Source organism: Nycticebus coucang, chromosome 3, assembly GCF_027406575.1.
Source record: "Nycticebus coucang isolate mNycCou1 chromosome 3, mNycCou1.pri, whole genome shotgun sequence".
Classification (NCBI taxonomy): domain Eukaryota; kingdom Metazoa; phylum Chordata; class Mammalia; order Primates; family Lorisidae; genus Nycticebus; species Nycticebus coucang.
Window position 1 is genome coordinate 373,061 of NC_069782.1, and position 15,833 is coordinate 388,893.

General features: G+C 48.0%; 1 protein-coding gene and 1 pseudogene across 12 annotated transcripts in view; one reads left to right on the forward strand and one right to left on the reverse strand.

The window, feature by feature from the left end:
• The window catches only part of PPP6R2 (protein phosphatase 6 regulatory subunit 2), a 100,338-nt gene that overhangs the window by 21,134 nt on the left and 63,371 nt on the right, over nt 1-15,833 (reverse strand). For 9 of the 12 annotated variants that reach the window (XM_053586690.1, XM_053586685.1, XM_053586684.1 and 6 more), the window contains 5 exons: nt 14,041-14,106; nt 12,165-12,277; nt 11,801-11,914; nt 9,450-9,576; nt 7,359-7,541 (listed from right to left, as the gene is read on the reverse strand). In XM_053586690.1, the coding sequence (XP_053442665.1) occupies nt 7,359-7,541; nt 9,450-9,576; nt 11,801-11,914; nt 12,165-12,277; nt 14,041-14,106 (603 nt within the window). The remainder of the gene's footprint in view (nt 1-7,358; nt 7,542-9,449; nt 9,577-11,800; nt 11,915-12,164; nt 12,278-14,040; nt 14,107-15,833) is intronic. The other 3 variants (XM_053586686.1, XM_053586689.1, XM_053586687.1) reach the window with 1 other exon arrangement.
• LOC128582620 (60S ribosomal protein L18a-like) lies at nt 5,016-5,653 on the forward strand (annotated as a pseudogene).

Below are 15,833 nucleotides of genomic sequence, written 5' to 3' on the forward strand. Positions count from 1 at the left end.
GCGCCTGTAGTCCCAGCTACTCGGGAGGCTGAGGCAAGAGAATCGCTGAAGCCCAGGAGTTGGAGGTTGCTGTGAGCTGTGTGAGGCCACGGCACTCTACCGAGGGCCATAAAGTGAGACTCTGTCTCTACAAAAAAAAAAAAAAAAAAAAAGAAGACAGACGAATGGCTAGCAAACACATGAAAAAATGCTCATCATCCCTAATTATTAGAGAAATGCAAATTAAAACCACCCTGAGATATCATCTAACTCCAGCGAGAATGGCCCATATCACAAAATCTCAAAACTGCAGATGCTGGCACAGATGTGGAGAGAAAGGAATACTTTTACACTGCTGGTGGGACTGCAAATTAATACAACCTTTTTGGAAGGAAGTATGGAGAAATCTCAAAGAACTCAACCTAGACCTCCCGTTTGATCCTGCAATCCCATTACTGGGCATCTATCCAGAAGGAAAAAAAAAACTTTTATTATAAAGACACTTGTACTAGGGCAGCGCCTATGGCTCAGTCGGTAGGGCGCCGGCCCCATATACTGAGGGTGACAGGTTCAAACCCGGCCCCGGCCAAACTGCAACCAAAAAATAGCCGGGCGTTGTGGCGGGCGCCTGTAGTCCCAGCTACTCGGGAGGCTGAGGCAAGAGAATCGCTTAAGCCCAGGAGTTGGAGATTGCTGTGAGCTGTGTGAGGCCACGGCACTCTACCAAGGGCCATAAAGTGAGACTCTGTCTCTACAAAAAAAAAAAAAAAAAAAAAAAAAAGACACTTTTAGACCGTTTATTGTAGCTCAATTTACAATTGCTAAAATGCGGAAACAGCCTAAATGCCCTTCAACCCAGGAATGGATTGGCAAGTTCTGGTATATGTATACCATGGAATACTATTTAGCCATTAAAAAAATGGAGATTTTGCAGCATTTGTATTAACCTGGATGGAGGTGGAACACATTATTCTTAGTGAAGCATCACAGGAATGGAGAAGTATGAATCCTATGTTTTCAACTTTGATATGAGGAAAATTAATGACGACTAATGACATGGTGGGACATGAGGGAAGGGGAGAGCAGACAGAGGAGGGAGGGGGTGAGGGAAAGGAAAAGAAAAAAAAAGAAAAGAAAATAGTGACTAATTCTCACATAAATTGGATTTAACTTTGACCAAAGTACATTACTTAAACATTAATTTTTTTTTTTTTTTTTTTGTGGTTTTTGGCTGGGGCTGGGTTTGAACCCACCACCTATGGCATATGGGACCAGCGCCCTACTCCTTGAGCCACAGGCGCCTCCCAAACATTAATTTTTAATTCAACTTGTTAATATGTTTTTTAGGATATTGCACCCTCATTTATAAGTGAAATATGTTTGTAATTTTCTTTTATAATAATATATTTTTTCCAATTTTAATATCAGGTGTATCCAGATTAAGTAGAATGATTTTGAAGTATTTCTTCTTTTTCTATTGTCTATAAGATTTGTTTGGCATGATCTCTTTTTTGAAATTATCTTTTATTTTTATTTATAAATATTAGTTGTCTATTTTTTGAGACTTTGGGGAAAAAAATAATAATAAGTTAACTGATGACTTTATACTGAACCTTACAGTCAGAGCATTCTATAATAGACATATTCTTATTTGACAATGTAAATGTTACTTTTTTTGTATTATTATTATTATTATTGCACAACATTTCATTGCAGCAATCATCTGATTTCTTTTCTGAATGTATTTATCTTTGTTCTGTTCTTTATGAGGTTTTTGTTTCTAGTCCTTATCTTAAACATTGCTATTGTTTTTAAATTTTAAGCTTTTCTAAATTTTGTGAAGGCAAAAAGTAGAAACCAAACTAACACATGTATATGTAAAAAAAAAAATAAAAAATAAAAGGGAAGGAAATTTTGACATACACTACAATACTAGGTGAACCTTGGGGGCATTATGCTAAGTGAAGTTAAGACAATACTTGGACAGATGTGGTGCTCACCTAGCTTTGGGAGGCCAAGACAGATCACTTGAGGCCAGGAGTTCTAGACCCTGAGCAACACAGCAAGACCTCAACTCTAAAAAAAAGAAAGAAAGAAAGAAAGAAAAGAAAAGAGGGCAGTGCCTGTGGCTCAGTGGGTAGGGCACCGGCCCCATATACCGAGGGTGGCGGGTTCAAGCCCAGCCCCAGCCAAACTGCAACAACAATAACAAAGAAAAGAAAGAAAAGAAGGGCAGTGCTGGGTGGCGCCTGTGGCTCAAGGAGTAGGGCACTGGCCCATATACCGGGTGGCAGGTTCAAGCCCGGCACCCGGCCAAAACTGGAAAAAAAAAAAAAAAAAAAAAGAAGAAGAACCATTCTCAGGGTGGCGCCTGTGGCTCAGTGAGTAGGGCGCCAGCCCCATATACTGAGGGTGGCGGGTTCAAACCCAGCCCCGCTGAACTGCAACCAAAAAATAGCCGGGCGTTGTGGCGGGCGCCGGTAGTCCCAGCTGCTCGGGAGGCTGAGGCAGGAGAATCGCTGAAGCCCAAGAGCTAGAGGTTGCTGTGAGTCCTTTGACATCATAGCACTCTACTCAAGGCGGTAAAGTGAGACTCTGTCTCTACAAAAAAAGAAGGGCAATGCCTGTGGCTCAGCAAATAGGGCACTGGCCGCATATACTAAGGGTTCAAACCTGGCCCCGGCCAAACTGCAACAAAGAAAAAAAAAATACCCAGGCGTTGTGGCGGGCACCTATAGACTACTTGGGAGGCTAAGGCAAGAGAATCACCTAAGCCCAAGAACTGGAGGTTGCTGTGAGCTGTGACACTACAGCACTCTACTGAGGGTGATGAATTGAGACCCTGTCTCTTAAAAAAAAAAAAAAAGAAAACTTGGTCACTCCCAGTTATGCAGGAGAATGAGGCAGGAGGACTCCTTGAGTCTGGGATTTTGAGGTTACTGTGAGCTGTGATGACACTACTGCACTCTAGCTCGGGTGACAGAGCAAGACCTTGTTTATTTATTTTTTTTTTTTTTGCAGTTCTTGGCTGGGGTTGGGTTTGAACCTGCCACCTCTGGTATATGGGGCTGGTGCCCTACTCCTTTAAGCCATAGGCGCCGCCCCAAGACCTTGTTTAAAAAAAAAAAAAAAAGACAATATTCTCATTCCACTTATATAATGAACCTAGAATAGTCAGATTTGGAGACATATAGTAGATTGATGGTTGCCATGGACTTGGTGAGGGGTAATTGGGAGTTAGTAGTCAATGGGCAGAGTTTCTGTTTTGGAAAATTAAAAAATCCCCGGGCGGCGCCTGTGGCTCAGTGAGCAGGGTGCCAGCCCCATATACCGAGGGTGGCGTGTTCAAACCCAGCCCCGGCCAAACTGCAACAAAAAAATAGCCGGCGTTGTGGCAGGCACCTGTAGTCCCAGCTACTCGGGAGGCTGAGGCAGGAGAATCGCCTAAGCCCAGGAGTTGGAGGTTACTGTGAGCTATGTGACGCCACGGCACTCTACCAAGGGCGATAAAGTGAAACTCTGTCTCTACAAAAAAAAAAAGAAAAGGAAAATTAAAAAATCCTAGGAAGAGTTGTAATAGTTATACATGATTGTGAATGTACTTCATGCACTGAGCTACATACTTAAAAATGGTTAAGGCTGGGCGGCACCTGTGGCTCAGTGAGTAGGGCGCCGGCCCCATATGCCGAGGGTGGTGGGTTCAAATCCAGCCCCGGCCGAACTGCAACAAAAAAATAGCTGGGCGTTGTGGTGGGCGCCTATAGTCCCAGCTACTCGGGAGGCTGAGGCAAGAGAATCGCTTAAGCTCAAGAGTTGGAGGCTGCTGTGAGCTATGTGACGCCACGGCACTCTACCGAGGGCAATAAAGTGAGACTCTGTCTCTACAAAAAAAAACAAAAAACAAAACAAAAAAAAAAATGGTTAAGGCTCGGCACCTGTGGCTCAGGTGGCTAAGGCGCCAGCCACATACAAATGAGCTGGCGGGTTCGAATTCAGCCCGGGCCCACCAAACAACAATGATGGCTGCCAGCTTGTAATCCCAGCTACTTGTTTTGTTTTATTTTTTGAGACAGAGTCTCACTTTGTTGCCCTCAGTAGAGTGCCGTAGCATCACAGCTGACAGCAACCTCCAGCTCTTGGGCTTAGGCAATTCTCTTGCCTCAGCCTCCCGAGTAGCTGGGATTATAGGTGTCCGCCGCAACACCTGGCTATTTTTTTTTTGTTGTTGTTGTTGTTGCAGTTTGGCTGGGGCCAGGTTTGAAACTGCCACCCTCGGTATATGGGGCCAGTGCCCTACTCACTGAGCCACAGGTGCTACCCGGTTTTGTTTTATTTTTTTGCAGTTTTTGGCCAGGGCTGGTTTTGAACCCGCCACCTCCGGTATATGGGGCCAGTGCCCCACTCCTTTGAGCCACAGACCTTGCCCCAATCCCAGCTACTTGGGAGGCAGAGGCAGGAGAATTGCTTGAGCCCAGGAATTGGAGGTTGCTGTGAGCTGTGATGGCACAGCACTCTACCCAGGTTAACAGCTTGAGGCTCTGTCTCAAAGGAAAAAAAGGTTAAAATGGGATGGGCACAGTGGCTCATACCTGTAATCCCAGCTACTCAGGAGGCTGAGAAAAGAGAATAACCTGAGCCCAAGAGTTTGAGGTTGCTGTGAGCTATGACACCACAGCATTCTATCAAGGGCGACAAAGTGAGACTCCGTCTCAATAAATAAATTAATTAATTAAATAAAACAAACATTAATTAATTAAATAAAACAAAAGTAGGATTGGCATCTCCAAAGAGTAAGATTAAACATTGTGTATCAAAGTTGTGATTCAAAGCTTGGTGCTTGCAGCTCAATGGCTAGGGTGCCAGCCACATACACTGGAGCTGGCAGGTTTGAATCCAGCCCAGGCCTGCCAAACAACAACTACAACCAAAAAAAAAAAAAAAAAATAGCTGGGCGTTGTGGCGGGTACCTACAGTCCCAGCTACTTGGGAGGCTGAGGCAAGAGTATCACTTAAGCCCAAGAGGTTGAGGTTGGTCCTTTTGCCGGTGGTGGCAAGTGTGGAAGGATCGCTATGAAGGCCTCTGGCACGTTTCGAGAGTACAAAGTGGTGGGGTGTTACCTGCCTACCCCTAAGTGCCACATGCTGCCTCTGTACAGTAGGCGGATCTTTGCACCTAACCATGTTGTAGCCAAGTCCTGCTTTTGGTACTTTGTATCTCAGCTAAAGAAGATGAAGAAGTCTTCGGGGGAAATTGTGTACTGTGGGAGAAAAACACACGTGTTTGAGAAATTCCCCCTGCGGGTGAAGAACTTTGGCATATGGCTTCGCTGTGACTCTCGCAGTGGAACCCACAACATGTACCGGGAATACTGAGACCTGACCACCGCAGGCGCTGTCACCCAGTGCTATCGGGACATGGGTGCCCGGCACCGTGCCCAGGCCCACTCAATCCAGATCATGAAGGTGGAGGAGACTGTAGCCAGCAAGTGCCGGCAGCCAGCAGTCAAGCAGGTCCATGACTCCAAGATTAAGTTCCCACTGCCCCATCGGGTCCTATGTTGTCAGCACAAGCCACGCTTCACTACCAAGAGGCCCAACACCTTCTTCTAGGTGCAGGGCCCTCTCGCCCATCTCTGCCCAAATAAATTCATGCCCAGGTGCTCAAAAAAAAAAAGAGATTGAGGTTGCTGTGAGCTGTGACGCCACAGCACTCTACCGTGGGTGACAAAGTGAGACTCTATCTCAAAAAAAAAAAAAAAATTTTTTTTTGATGCAAAAAATACAAAAATTAAACATGTAGGCATAGAGGAAAATACTAATCCTGAGTGCTACCCTGAAATGTCAGCCTCTAACCACTCTAAATCCTGCAACCAGGCAAACCCTGGGATGGCCCTTGGGAGAGTAAGGGTGAACAGAGAGCCTCTCAGCTTCCACCCAGGCAAACCATCATGCCTCTGGCAGTGTGTCCTGTCCCCCATTGGGCAGTAATGGAGAAGGGACAGAGGCACTGCCGAGGGGACACAGGAGAACTAGGCCAGGGCAAAGTAGGAAAGACCAGCTCACCCCACCTGGCATTTCCCAGCTTTGGTGACTCCCAGGAAGTGGTATTTCCCCCTCACCTATAATGCCCAATAACTTCTAAATGCTAAAAGAACTGAGGTAGACAGTAATTCAGGTCCATTTCTGAGGCTGGCTCATTTGGGACTAAGACTGCAGGCAGATTCTAGCTTCTTGGGAGTAGATGCCCAAGAGCAAGGCAGGAGAGAAGGGTGAGTACTATCTGTTGGTAGTACTCACCTAGGGCCCTGCCCTCAACGTTAGCACCCTCCCTCTTGGGAGAATAGCCCTGAGCTCCCTGCAGTGGAGCTGCTGCCTGCAGCCAGTGCTGCTGGCCAGCTCTGCCACCCAGTACTCTCCTCAGACATCAAGGGTCCTGTGGGCCACTGGACAGTACTGGCTGAATGGGATGACAAGAGGCATAGAGGAAAATACTAATCCTGAGTGCTACCCTGAAATGTCAGCCTCTAACCACTCTAAATCCTGCAACCAGGCAAACCCTGGGATGGCCCTTGGGAGAGTAAGGGCGAACAGAGAGCCTCTTAGCTCTTTGACAAGAACTGCTGGGATGACTTTCTATTATGGGAGATGAAGATTCTCTTTTAGCATATTTAACATTTAAGAACTACAATATAAGTTCTATGTGGTTAAGTCAGAGTGTAAGAAGGGAGATGGATGGGGTGGCGCCTGTGGCTCAGTGAGTAGGGTGCCAGCCCCATATACCGAGGGTGGCAGGTTTGAACCCAGCCCTAGCCAAACTGCAACAATAACAAAAAATAGCTGGGCACTGTGGTGGGTGCCTGTAGTCCCAGCTACTCAGGAGGCTGAGGCAAGAGAATCGCCTAAACCCAAGAGCTGGAGGTTGCTGTGAGCTGTAACGCCATGGCACTCTACCGAGGGTGACAAAGTGAGACTCTGTCTTAAAAAAAAAAAAAAAAAAAAAAAGAAGGGAGATGGATGTATTAATCCATTCCCTCAAACAACAGGATTAGATATGTGCCCTCTACTTTCAGAATAATTCCTTTTGTTTTAGAGATTTAGGCTAGCATGCCATGGCCTCATCATACCTTGCTGAAGACTTGAACTCTTGGGCTCGAAGGATCCTCCTGAGGAGCTGGTACTACAGGCATGAACCACTGTACCTGACCCTTCCAGTGCCATTCCACAGTAGACTCGTTACCTCCTGTGAGCCTGTGGCTAAGGCAAAGTTGCTCTGTGTCCCACCAGAGAACTGTGGTCAACACTTGGAACTTGGGACTAAAACCCATGCTGGCTGCCCCAGTGGACGACCTGTGTGAAGCTTGTGCTTGGGACTCTCTTACCAGCAGCAAGTCCATGGTGTTGAGTCGGCAGAGCTCCTGGTTGATGGTAGGTGTGTTTGTGTGCAGCAGTGCAGCCATGAGGCGGGCACCGTGAAGACGGGCGTTCCCCAGGGGCTCCTCTAGCATACCGATGGTGGTCAGGATTGCTTTCTTCTGCAAACAGAGGCACCACCCAGTTGTAGCCTTGAGAACAGTAATGCCACTGTTAGCTTCTCTAAGCCCCTCATGCCAGCTGCTCAAGGGCTAGGGCCACTGCCACTCCCCCAGTCTAGGGGAGAGGGATGTATGTCTATGGGGATTCCTCAACATAGGGGTGCCAGCAAGAGGCAACGAGAGGACTGATAGAGTTAAGAACCTACCACTCTGTGGTGCCTGTAGCTCAGTTGGCAGGGCACTGGCCACATACACCGAGGGTAGCAGGTTCAAACCTGACCCAGGCCAGCTAAAAAACAACAATGACGGCTTGGCGCCTGTGGCTGAAGCGACTAAGGCTCCAGCCATATACACCTGAGCTGGTGGGTTCAAATCTAGCCAGGGCCTGCCAAACAACAATGACGGCTGCAATCAAAAAAACAGCCAGGCGTTGTGGCAGGCATCTATAATCCCAGCTACTTGGGAAGTGGAGGCAAGTGAATCACTTAAGCCCTAGAGTTTGAGGTTGCTGTGAGCTATGACGCCACAGCACTCTACCCAGGGTGACAGCTTGAGGCTCTGTCTAAAAAAAGAAAACAATAACAAAGAACCTACCACTCTGTCTCAGTGCCCATAACACAGTGGTTACGGCGCTGGCCACATGCACCAAGGCTGGCAGATTGGAACCCAGCCTGGGCCAGCTAAACAACAATGACAACTGTAACAAAAAATAGCTGGGTGTTGTGGTGGGCACCTGTACTCCCAGCTACTTGGGAGGCTGAGGCAAGAGAATCACTTAAGCCCAAGAGTTTGAGGTTGCTGTGAGCTGTGACACCACAGAAGTCTACTGAGGGTGACATAGTAAGACTCTGTCTCAAAAATAAAAATAAAGAATAGCCGGGCGTTGTGGCGGGCGCCTGTAGTCCCAGCTACTCGGGAGGCTGAGGCAAGAGAATTGCTTGAGCCCAGGAGTTGGAGGTTGCTGTGAGCTGTGTGAGGCCACGGCACTCTACCAAGGGCCATAAAGTGAGACTCTGTCTCTACAAAAAAATAAATAAATAAAAATAAAGAATTTACCACTCTTCTCAAGGCCTCACAGTATGACCAGGGCAGCCCACTGCTCCCAGGGGAGCCCAGGGCACTCTGGTCTGAGCCTGCCAGGCCAAAAGTAGCTTGTTGGGATTATCTGAGGTTAGCTAGACCCCACAATCAGCTGCAGATGCCCATGGAGCTCTCTCTAGGGACCCAGCCTCAGCACACTGAGTTAATCAACACCAGGATAACTCTCTTGGGAGGCTAGTGGAATGCCACTCCCATCAGCTTGGATGCAAGTATAGCTGATCCCCCCAAGTTGCGCATAATGAGCCCACCTTTTCATTAACTGAATCTTCCAGGCTGAAGAACAGAATCTCTGTGTCTGTGAAGCTTACATGCTAGTGGGGGAGGCAGACAACAAATAGGCTGGTAAGATAAATAGTGCTGGGAGCAGGGTGGGACAGGGCCTTGCCTAGACAGGGCAGGTGGGTACTGACAGCAAGAGTGAAAGGCGCCTCATACACATCACTCTTCTCAACGAGGCCTTAGCATTACCCAGAGCTTCTGAGCTGAGCAAAGGCCCTCTAGAGCTGCCTCCACTAGAGCTGAGTGTCCCTTGGCTGGGTGCCCTTAACTTGGAGGCCAGTTCTATGTAACCTCAGGCTCAGTCACCTGGGAAGGCTGAAAAATGCCCAACACCATGACTCCCTTGCAGAGGCGGAGATGAACATTCACAGATAGGGCTCCTGAAGACGTGCTTTGTCGTAAGCCAGTGGTTGTCAAGTGGGGTCTGAACACGGCAGTGTTAGTGCAGTCACTCTGCACTCTGCTGCGTCTGGGACAAACTGCCGGGTCCTTGCCCTGTGATTCATCCAATCCTATGATGTCTCCAAAGGCACATCACAGCCATTCTTGGCCATTTACCTTTGGCGGGTTGAGCAGGAGCTGGTGGAAATCCTTCAACCGTGGCTCGATGCCCTGCAGTACACCGCTGCTGACAACGTGCGGCCTTTCCAGTCCCTGAGAAAAGGCATCCACCAGGCCCTCTGTCCTGTGGGGGAGGAGAGCAGATGGAGGTGCGAGGAACACACAGGCCATACCACATTCACCAGCCAAGGTTCCAATTCATCGTCTTCTTCCAAAAAGAGTTCTTAATTTTCCCCAAAGGAAATCCCGATAGTGAGATAACTTAGGGTCTCTATGTGATTTGATGATTGCCAGAGAGAAAAGGAAGGCACCAAAGTCCTTTAGGAATATGCTTCCAGGTGACATTCAAGAAGGTGGAGCTAGGGTAAGTGACTGGGACTTTGCCCTGGACCTTTTGGCCCCTGAAGGGGTTCCTCACTGTTGTCCCCAGCAATCAGCTGAGAAACAGCAGACAGGACCAGCTACACCATCCCTCTGGCTTTTTTGAGCAACTTTTTCTAACTATTTATTTTAATGTTTTTCAATTATGATAGTAATACACAATCATTATTAAAAAATTTAATATATAAAAGGATGAAAAAACCAAGGAGAAACAGCCAGCTTATCTCTGTTTTGATAATTTTTGCAATGTCCCCTTCATTACATGCATGGTTAAACTCAACCCATAGAAGTAGCCCAGATTTCCTGGGTTTACAAGATTTAAAAAAAAAATCAATATTCCTGTTGTATAACTAGAGAAAACAATTATAAGGTCATAATTCTATATTTAGGGAATAATCTAATAAACATGGATTAAGTAGTATGAGGGAGGACTGCTAATAATCTCACTAATAGGATTAAGCCAATTTCTTATCATTTTCCTGTTCTTTTCCCCTTTTATTTAAAAAAGTACAGGCTGGCTGGGTGCGGTGGCTCACACCTGTAATCCTAGCCCTCTAGGAGGTTGAGGCAGGTGGATTGCCCTGAGCTCACAAGTTCGAGACCAGCCTGAACAAGAGTGAGATCCCGTCTCTAAAAATAGCTAGGCGTTAGCCGGGCGTTGTGGTGGGCGCCTATAATCCCAGCTGCTTGGGAGGCTGAGGCAGGAGAATCGCGGAAGCCCAAGAGCTAGAGGTTGCTGTGAGTCCTGTGTACATCATGGCACTCTACTGAAGGCGGTAAGGTGAGACTCTGTCTCTACAAAAAAAAAAAAAAAAAAAAAAAAATAGCTAGGCGTTGTGCTGGGTGCCTGTAGTCCAGATACTTGGGAGGCTGAGACAAGATAATCGCTTGAGCCCAAGAATTGGAGGTTGCTGTGAGCTGTAGTGTCACAGCACCCTACCAAGGGTGACAAAGTGAAACTCTGTCTCAAAAAAAAAAAAAAAAGCACAGGCCATCAGTGCCAGGGGCTAATGAAGGTCTCCCCAGCATGTGGACATACAGCAACTACAGCCACCTTGGGAGGGTCTGACACTGTCACAACACTTGACAGGACAGAGCAAACAGGGACATCCTGGCTGCAGAGGACCGAAGCCCACTAACAAATGGGAGGGCCAGAAAGAGGCCATGAGGGACAGTTTCCAGAGAACTCCAGCAGCCCCTCACCTGCTGCCCCCACTCCTGGCCTCCATTTGCTGCTCATGGAGTATCCCACCAAGACTCTCATTTGCTCATATAGTCTTGATAGCACCCAGCCAGCTGTGACCCAAGAGCCAGACTAGGCCCCCTTGATCCAGAGACAGTTCCAAAGACTTCCTGAGATTTCTACCTGATGTTCTAGAAGAGTCTTGAGCACTTGTATCCCAAAAGAAACTCAACCTTTTTCACTTAAACTTACTTCTCCTGCTGTCTCCCTATCTCTCTGCCTCTCAGGTGTAGCTGTCTCACCCATATACTGCCTCCACGAATGTGTCCACAGTGGGACCCCCTCACTGTCTCAGCCCAAGGACTATCTCTGACCAGATGTGGCCTCCCAAGGAAAACCTCCTGACCTCAGAGGTTCCACCCAGCAGCCTCGTGTCTTGTGCCCCCCATGGCACATGCACCCACAGCAGCCAGGAGGACTTGTCAGCACAGTCCTTGGGGAAAGCCTGCCAGCCACCCACACCTATGACGCACATGTCTGTAAACACATTGCCAGGCAAGGGTGTGTGCCTTGGAGCTAGGTGGAACCACAGCAGATGATGAGGGGCAAAGGGAACTTGGTGTAGCTTAAGATGAGCCTTTTTAACAAGGGGCATCTATCCACATTACTAGCATAACCAAACATTAAGAACACAAATAACATAGCCCCAACTGTTCATCTGGGCTGTTGTATCAGTGAAGTGCCAAACTCCACCTTTTCACTGTTTTGCTTGAGAGACACTCACCCAGCCCGCCTGGTCTCCAGCAAAGTGAGTAACACCTGAGTCCCGCTGACAAGGCAACTCTCGGTCTGGTCTCCATCAAACATGTTCTTCAGGAGTTGCTCCACGCAGTTCTGCCTGGCAGATGCATATACAGATGGCGCAGGTGGCCTTTTCTCCCAGTGCAGGACCCCAGAAACAGCCCTACTACCCCAACTCTGGACCTGCCAGGTCTCCTCTGGAGACTGTTCCCCCTTGAGAAACAAGCCCATCAAGTTTACTTGGGCTCTGAACCTGGGAGCATTTCACAACCAGCTCTTCAGAATCTGAAATGAAGGAAGGGGCAGCACATTCTGGGTTTCAGAGAAGTCCCCCAAACAGTACTCACGACTCCAGCACGGTGAGGAGGGGGTCTGGCTCCGCAGCCTCTGGCAGGTCACTGCCTTGGTCTCTGCCCAGCCTAACAATGTCACAGAGTGTCTGAGAGGCGTTCGATTGCTTCTGAAAAGACAGAAGAAACAGCCCGTTAGTGTTGTGAGACGCCAGCAGAATGGCCTGCTGGGTACACGTGGTACAGCTCTCCTTTTCCAAAAATGTCAGATGTTCTCTGAACCAGTTTCTACAAAGACTCCAGACCAGCAGCTTCATTTCAGGAAATGTTGTTTTTGCCCTTTCCATGTAAAATGTGTATCTGGTTAGATGTTTTCTCAGCTGTACTGACTATTCCCAAGAATTAAAAATTGGGTTTGTGGGCAGCGCCTGTGGCTCAATGAGTAGGGCACCGTGGCTCAATGAGTAGGGCACCAAGGGTGGCGGGTTCAAACCCAGCCCCGGCCAAACTGCAAACAAAAAAATAGCTGGGCGTTCTGGCGGGCACCTGTAGTCCCAGCTACTCGGGAGGCTGAGGCAAAAGAATCGCCTAAGGCCAGGAGTTGGAGGTTGCCTTGAACTGTGACGCCATGGCACTCTACCGAGGGCAACAAAGTGAAACTCTGTCTCTATAAAAAAAATAATGGCTCAGCACTTGTAGCTCGAGCAGTTAGCTCCAGCCCAGGCCTGCTAAACAACAATGACAACTACAACTAAAAAATAGCCGGGCATTATGGCGGTTGCCTATAGTCCCAGCTACTTGGGAGACTGAGGCAAGAGAATCGCTTAAGCCCAGAGTTGGAGATTGCTGTGAGCTGTGATACCACAGCACTCTACCCAGGGCGACAGCTTGAGGCTCTGTCTCAAAATAAATAAATAAATAATAAAATTAAATTAAAATAAAATAAATAAATAAATAAAAATCGGGCTTGTAACGGTCAAATGTGCAACATGGATACTACTTTCCACCTCTGGTCCATGTTTCGACATATAGGACAAGGTTGTCAATACTGTACTTCAATTTAATAATAAGTAGCTACTACAACTTGGAAAGAGTCTGTGAACTAGTGAAAACAGGGAAGCTGCTACAGAGAAAACCACACACATCCCCAAAGTCTAGAATCCTTGATTGTGTGTGCACTTGCAGATGGTATCGGGTGTTCTGGGGGGGGACAGGTGTAAGGGTAGGACAGCACTGCACACGCTGCAGGAAGACTGAGGCAGAGGAGATACACAACTCCTTCAAGGAGGGGCACAAGCAGGCAGGCGGGCTCTGAGGCCTTGAGTCTGCCCCTGGGATCAGGGGGCCAGTCAGCCCACAACACTCCCCATGGCTGGGCTTCACCTTGTGGACACAGAAGCACCCAGCACCACCCTGGCCTCCCCTGTCTATCTGGTGGGGTCCCAGGAGCTAAAGAGAACAAATGGAGCAGCTGGGGAACAGAGAGCCCCCAGACACACGTTAACACCACTGTTTTTCTGTTTTTTGTTTTTTCAGACAATCTCTCGCTCTGTCACCAGGATAGAGTGCTGTGAGCTCACAGCCTCCCAAAGTGCTGGGATTATAGGCGTGAACCACTGTGCTTGGTCAACACCACTGTCTTCTTTTTTCTTTCTTTCTTTTTTTGAGACAGTCTCAAGCTGTCACCCAGAGTGCTGTGATGTCACAGCTCACAGCAACCTCCAACTCTTGGGCTTACGTGATTCTCTTCCTCAGCCTCCCAAGTAGCTGGGACTACAGGCGCCTGCCACAACAGCCAGCTATTTTTTGTAGTCGTTGTTTGGCGGGCCTGGGAAAGAAGCGACTGTCCCTTCCCTCATGCCCTTGGCCAGCAGAAGCAAGTGGCCCAGCAGCCCCGGGGCATGATGGTGGGCTCTGTGGGTGTCACACTCACATCTTCATCCTGACTCGGATGGATCAGCGCCACAAGTCTCTGGATGATCTTCTCTTCATCAAGCCACTAAAAGGGAAAAAAGTCATGTCACCATCATAGTTCACACCTAACTGAAAAGAAGGAAGATCTCAGGACAGCCCTTAGAAACCTATACCCTCAGGTTTGCTGGGAAAGAGACTGCCTGATGCACCTATTATGATAGACTCAGAGAATGTACAATGCTAGAATTCTGGGAGTGGCCCAGAAGTACAAGGGAGGAACTCCATCTGTCCTAACAGTGCATACCGAGGCTCTGTCTTCAGGACACACCTCTGAAAATCAAGGAGTGAATGAGCCAGAATGAGCTGCAGCACAGGAACACAGCTGGGCATCAGAACCACCAGGATTTCCCAGGCTCAGGGTCAGCAAAGCAACCCTGGTGGGAGTACTGCCAGGGAAATGTGTGACACTTTGATGTCCAAGGGCAGTGGGGCTGTCAGATCTGAGGTTGCCTGGCTCCTTCCCTACACTGTTGCACCCTGTACCTGGGGCTCTTGCGCTGGCAGCAAGGTGACCTGCCATATGTCTACTCAGCAGACTAAGTAGTCATGTGGCTGAAAATCTGCTTGCCAACACCCAATGGCAGCTGATACACATACTGTGTTCACTGTGTGGATGTCACCATCGTGATTCACTCTCAGGGAGTGGCTGCTCCACATGGGACGAGCTCCTAACCTGAGAGCAAGGGCTACAATCCCTAACGATCCCTAACAATCCCTAAATCCAGAGCTAGGAAATGGGCAGAGGGGCCAACAGTTTATTTCATTTTATTTTAAAATGCATTACAGGCTGGGCACAAGTGGCTCACGCCTATAATCCCAGCACTCTGGGAAGCTGAGGTAGGCAGATCACCTAAGCCAGCGGTTCTCAATCTATGGGTCATGACCCCTTTGGAGGTTGAATGACCCTTTCACAGAGGTCGCCTAAATACATCCTGCATATCAGATATTTACATTACAATTCATAACATTAGCAAAATTATAATCATAAAGTAGCAACAAAAATAATTTTATGGGGCGGCACCTGTGGCTCAGTCGGTAAGGTGCCGGCCCCATATACCAAGGGTGGCGGGTTCAAACCCAGCCCCGGCTGAACTGCAACCAAAAAATATAGCTGGGCGTTGTGGCGGGTGCCTGTAGTCCCAGCTACTCGGGAGGCTGAGGCAAGAGAATTGCTTAAGCCCGGGAGTTGGAGGTTGCTGTGAGCTGTGTGATGCCATGGCACTCTACCGAGGGCCATAAAGTGAGACTCTGTCTCTACAAAAAAAATAATAATAATAATTTATGGTTGGGGTATACTACAACACGAGGAACTGTATTAATGAGTCGCCACATTAGTAAGTTTGAGAACCACTGGCCTAAGCTCACAGGTTCAAGACCAGCCTAAGCAAGAGCAAGACCCTGTCTCTAAAAAATAGCCTGGTGTTGTGGCAGGTACCACAGTAGTACCAGCTACTTGGGAGGCTGAGGCAAGAAAATCACTTGAGTCCAAGAGTCTAAGGTTGCTGTGAGCTGTGACGCCATGGCACTCTACCACATGTGATAAAATGAGACTCTGTTTCAAAATAAATAAATAAATAAATAAAATAAAATGCATTATAAAGCTTGGCAAGCAACAGTGAATAGCAGCTTGTCTGGCACTGATTTCCTGGCCTTCTCTGGGAAGGGATTCTCTTAGCAGGAATGACAGCCAGCTCCTTTCACTGACTGACCACTAGGACAGACAGGCCTCTGGCTAAAAGGGCTGACAGCTGG